Source organism: Tauraco erythrolophus, chromosome Z (assembly GCF_009769465.1).
Source record: "Tauraco erythrolophus isolate bTauEry1 chromosome Z, bTauEry1.pri, whole genome shotgun sequence".
Lineage (NCBI taxonomy): Eukaryota > Metazoa > Chordata > Aves > Musophagiformes > Musophagidae > Tauraco > Tauraco erythrolophus.
Window position 1 is genome coordinate 41,878,205 of NC_141496.1, and position 4,427 is coordinate 41,882,631.

At 63.2% G+C, this 4,427-nt stretch overlaps 1 protein-coding gene across 1 annotated transcript; it reads right to left on the reverse strand.

Annotated features, from left to right (window-relative positions):
• Positions 1 to 669: 669 nt before the first annotated feature.
• On the reverse strand, positions 670 to 3,967 carry LOC147526378 (coiled-coil domain-containing protein 81-like). Its single transcript, XM_086628671.1, has 7 exons — positions 3,854 to 3,967; positions 3,360 to 3,421; positions 3,056 to 3,209; positions 2,412 to 2,668; positions 2,008 to 2,093; positions 1,444 to 1,538; positions 670 to 779 (listed from the first exon to the last, which is right to left on the reverse strand). Exons 1-7 carry the CDS (start codon positions 3,924 to 3,926, stop codon positions 670 to 672), a joined length of 837 nt encoding a protein of 278 aa, XP_086484797.1. The 5' UTR covers positions 3,927 to 3,967.
• Between the last annotated feature and the right edge of the window lie 460 nt (positions 3,968 to 4,427).

Below are 4,427 nucleotides of genomic sequence, written 5' to 3' on the forward strand. Positions count from 1 at the left end.
TCTCCTGCGGGCTGGAAAGCGCACGACAGACCTGGCCTCGCTCCATGTCCTGCCCCGTTCTATCGGCGTGGTATTTGCGCCACACCGCCGCTTCCACCTCTTGGCGCCTGGATGCCATCAGCAGCTGGAGTTGTTTTTCTGCCCTCTCAGCGCGGTGCGAGCGCGTTCCCTGGAGGCCATGCACACACCCCACGCGCAGCGTTAGTCTCCTCGGGCTTGGGCAGGGCAGGAGGGCAGGGACGGTGGGCAGCTCTTGCTGCCTCTTCTGCCCCGGCCCAGGGTCCGAAATGGGACACGGGGCTGGCAGATCCCTAGGGCATACCGTTCCTGAGGGCTGCGGACCACAGGCAGGGAGCTCCAGGTGTGGCCAAGCTGGAGGTCTGGGCTGCTTCAGCTCATCCTGCTGGATTTCTGGCAGGAATCTAAACAAGTACGGCAGGCTGAGCTTGTGGGAACCCAGTCTGAGCCGGGGACGGGCTCGCAGCCTGTCCCCCGGCTCCGGCACCACTGGGCGGTTTGGCAGGAGGACCACGTGTCCAGCAGGACGTCGTCTCCAGGGCCTTTCGGCATCAGCACGGTCACCCCGGCCAAGGGAAAATATCTCACTCGGACGACAACAAGGGCACGCTGTGCCCCTGCGCCCGCAGCCACGCCGCTCCTCCAGAAGACTCACCTGACTCGGCCCCCGTGCTTGGCTTTAGGCTGCTCGCAAAGCGTTGCCAGCTGCCTGGCTAGAGAAACCCTCCGCTGAGCCAGGAACACCGGATCCAGCACACTCACTGCAAGAGGGAGGCACGAGAATAGCACAACAGCGTCTTTGGGACCGCGGGGGCTGGCCTGAGTGGCAGAGGTGCCCGGTCGTGCTGCGCAAGGCTGGCGACAGTCCTTGCTGCCCCTGGGAGCCACAGTTCCAGGAGGTCCTTGTCCCTTGCCCACACTGGATCTGCTCCAGTGCTGAGCTCCTACTGAGCCACCTGCCTCGCCGGGGCACGGCTTTTCTCCTGCTCTCTCTTGCATCTCTGCTGGCAGCAGGGACCCACCAGTGGGAGGAACTGGGAGGTGCCCAGGGGCCCCAGGGGCCCACTGGGCAGGGGCAAGTGCCCCAGTGCACAAGAGTTTTCCTCCTCATCCAAACACACGGCTTGCGAAAGCAACGCAGGCACGGACCGGCCCGGCCTCGCTGACAGCTTCAGGTAGTGCCTTGGGAAGGCAGCTCCCAGGCGAAACGGGACGCGGAGCCCTGGGCTCCCTTTCCCAGCGCAGGGCTGTCCAGCCCAGAGCCTCTTGCCGAGCAGGCGGCCCCACGTGTCCTAGGACGGTTGCACCAGCTCGCAGAGCTGTCTTCTCCTCTGCCGCGCCGCACACAGTGACCTCAGGTCTCCCGCCCTCGCGAGGACAAGAAGAGTCCCCACACCCCCTGCCAGCACTCAGCTGGGACATTACCTCTGCGGGCACCCCCTCCCCACGGCGCCAACTCTCTCCTGGGCTTCAGAGAGATCGCAAGGGCTGACGCTTGCTGGGGGGTCTCGGCTGCAAACCTGGGAAGAAGAAGGCACCAGCTGGGCAAAAGGGCACCACACTCCCTTGGGGGCTGACGCTCATAAGCGTCTGGCAGGCATCTTTGGGAGCCACAGCCACGTCCTTGGAGGACACAGCACTCTGCGGGACCTGAGGGGCCCCAAGGTCTCCATCAGCCTCTGCAGGTGCTTCCCTCGCCTTCCTGCCAGAAAGCTGACGACCCCCGCACGCGCCCTCCTGGCTGCCCCCGCAGACCCTCCCGCCTCTCTCACTCTCTTGGGCCACACTGAGAGTGGACTGGCCACCTCGTCCACACTCTCCAAGCCGGCCACGAGCGAGCGGTGGGTGGACCAGGAAGCTCTCCTGGGAAAGAGCTGGTCTTGCCTCAGTTTGGCAGGAGAGGAGCCTCGGCAGGAGGGTGTCCCCACAGCAGGGGCTGAGCAGCTGCTCCCTTGACCAGCCAGGGGCTGCAGAAGCCATCCTGCTCACCTTGGCAGCGTGATGACCTCGTCTCGACTGAGCCGACTAAATTCGTTTTTGCCCTCAAAGGCCACAAGAGCCATCATCTTGGAGTCCTGCAAGGGGACAGAGACAGGTCAGCAGCCACCCAGCACGCGTGCTGGTTGCTCACCAAGGGGGCAAACAGTCTCGCTGCCGAGGGACACAAAGGCTGCCTCTCGGAAAGCCTTGCACCACCTCCTCCTCCCTTGATGACATTAGCCTCTCCCTCGAAGGGGCCGAGGCGGCACCGAGCCTTGGCCAAGCTCATGGAGAGCGTGTCTAGGCCAGGTGGCGAGGCAGGTGACGGCAGGCCAGAGAAAGCTGCTGGAGAGAGGTGTGACAGCATTGCCACAGAGTCATGAGGAGGAGCCCTGGAGAAAGGACAAGCTCACCCCGAGCAGAGCTTCCAGCATGTTGCCTGTTGCATCTAGCTCCAGCAGGCACTCATCAAAGAAGGTCATGCTGACCACTGCTCTCCGCACAGCTAGGATGCCAACGCCATTGAAGGTGAACTCCACCTCCTTCTTCTCTTGGAGGGCCCCGGCGAAGAACAGCAGGGTCTCGTGTACGCACTGCTCCACGATTTCTGGCCGGAACCGGATGTCTGTGGCAATCTGCTCAAAGTCGAGCTGAACGCATGGTGTCTCCTCTAAAGAAACAAGCACAAAGCAACCGAGTCGCTCCCACTGCAGTTCAGCCAGCTCTGAGGCCAGGTGCCATCGGCGCCCGGCTCTCGGGCAGCGCTCTGCCAGAGAGCGCTCCCCGTTCAGCTGTGGCCACGTCTCCAGAAGGGATCTGATGGACAGCAGAAGGCAAAGAGAAGCTTTGCCTCCTGCTGCGAGTAACCAGCCGGAGCGAAGGGCGATCTGGGGAGATGAGGCTGGCTCCCCGGGGAGGAGCAGGGTGCTGGGCCACCATATGCGTGCCCACGCTCAGCGCTCTCCGGGTTGGAAGAGCCTTTGCTCAGCTGTGTTGCAGACGTGCCGGCAGCATGCCAAATGCGAGGGCTGTGCCGGGGAAGCGCTCGCCTTCTTACCAGGAATTTTGGTCTTTGCACACTTTAGCTTGTAAAATTTCTTCAGAAATTTGCACGGCTTGAACACAGGCCTCTCGACAAGCAAAACCTTGTCCTCTCCCACCGTGGCCCGCGCTGGGAGAAGTGCAAATGTCCCAATTCCGATCTCCACCGCCTGAAAACGCAAGCAAGCAGAGGGAGCGTTGGCAGGGCTGCGCAGAGGCAGGAAGGCTGCCGGACGACTCGCGTTGCCCAGCGGATGGCATTTTGTGTCCTGCTCCTCCTGGCGGGGCAGGAAGGGGCACGGGCCGGAGGCAAGGCTCACCCTCTTCTTCAAGAGCTGTCTCCGGATGTAGCTAGACGTGCCAGCCCAGACTTTGCAGATTTCTGGAAGGCAAAGGAAAGGCACGCCGTGCTCTGAGTCAGCAGCTGCCAAGCACCCAGCACCCCCTGCCCACGGAGGCACACGGTGGAGCGCACTCAAGTGCCTCCTTGCCCTGAGAAAACTCTCGCACCGCCGGGGCTGCCCAGTTGTACTCTTGACCACTCCAGCCTCCAAGAAGCCAGTTTTGTGCCCAGGACGAGCCTGTAGTTCCCCCCTGGGGAAGGGGATCCCACCCTTTGGCATGGGCAGCGGCTAGAGGTCTGGGCTGCCAAAGCTACCCTGGAGCCCCAAGGCACCATCCGTCAGGCAGGGCTCTCCTTGCAGCTGCCAGTCCTCTCCAGAAGACCCTCTCCACAGCCCCCGCCCCATCCTCAGGGTTTCCACAGCTCATCTCCGCTTTGCCTCGCTCCTGCCAGGGCCCCCCAGGGCCTTACCGTTGGTGGTGAGCTCCTTCAGGGTTGGGAGCTTCTCAGGCCCCACGGGGTTAAAGAGCAGGTACTTGGACATCTTTGCTACCCTGCACCACAGCAGCCGGGTTACAGGTGCTTGTCCTGCTGCTCCAAAACCCCTTTCCTCCTCCTCCTCCTGTTCCTCCTTCTCCTCCTCCTCCTCCTCCTCGCCACTGCCCCACGCAGCGTCTGCACGGCTCTCCCGCAGTTCTCCCCTCGCCTCCTCCTGGCAGCAGGAGAGCCCCTGCGCAGCAGAGCACTGGTGAGAGCAGTCCCGGCGTTGCCCAGGCTTTGCCAGGGAGTGTGGCCAGGATACGCGGTGGGGAGGGGGAGCTGTTGCTGTGACGTGGGTGTCCCACTGTGACGCCACGCCATGTCACACAGGGATGCGGGGACCCGCCACCTCGCAGCCTCACCATCTTCTGTCCCCAGCACGGGCAGGACAGCCCCACGGGGCACCTAAGGCTGCTGCACTGACACTCCCACCTGCTTGTCTCAACTTAGCCCCTACTCGGCTGACCACGGAGGCACACTCGGAAGCCAGCAAGGATCGCGCAGT

Coding starts and splice junctions, on each gene's coding strand:
- LOC147526378 (XM_086628671.1), bottom strand. CDS start 3,926: ATGTCCAAGTACCTGCTCTTTAACCCCGTGGGGCCTGAGAAGCTCCCA. Junction 2,094..2,411: donor TGCTGGAAGCTCTGCTCGGG/GTGAGCTTGTCC, acceptor GTCCCCTTGCAG/GACTCCAAGATGATGGCTCT. Junction 1,539..2,007: donor GAGGTCATCACGCTGCCAAG/GTGAGCAGGATG, acceptor TCTTCTTCCCAG/GTTTGCAGCCGAGACCCCCC.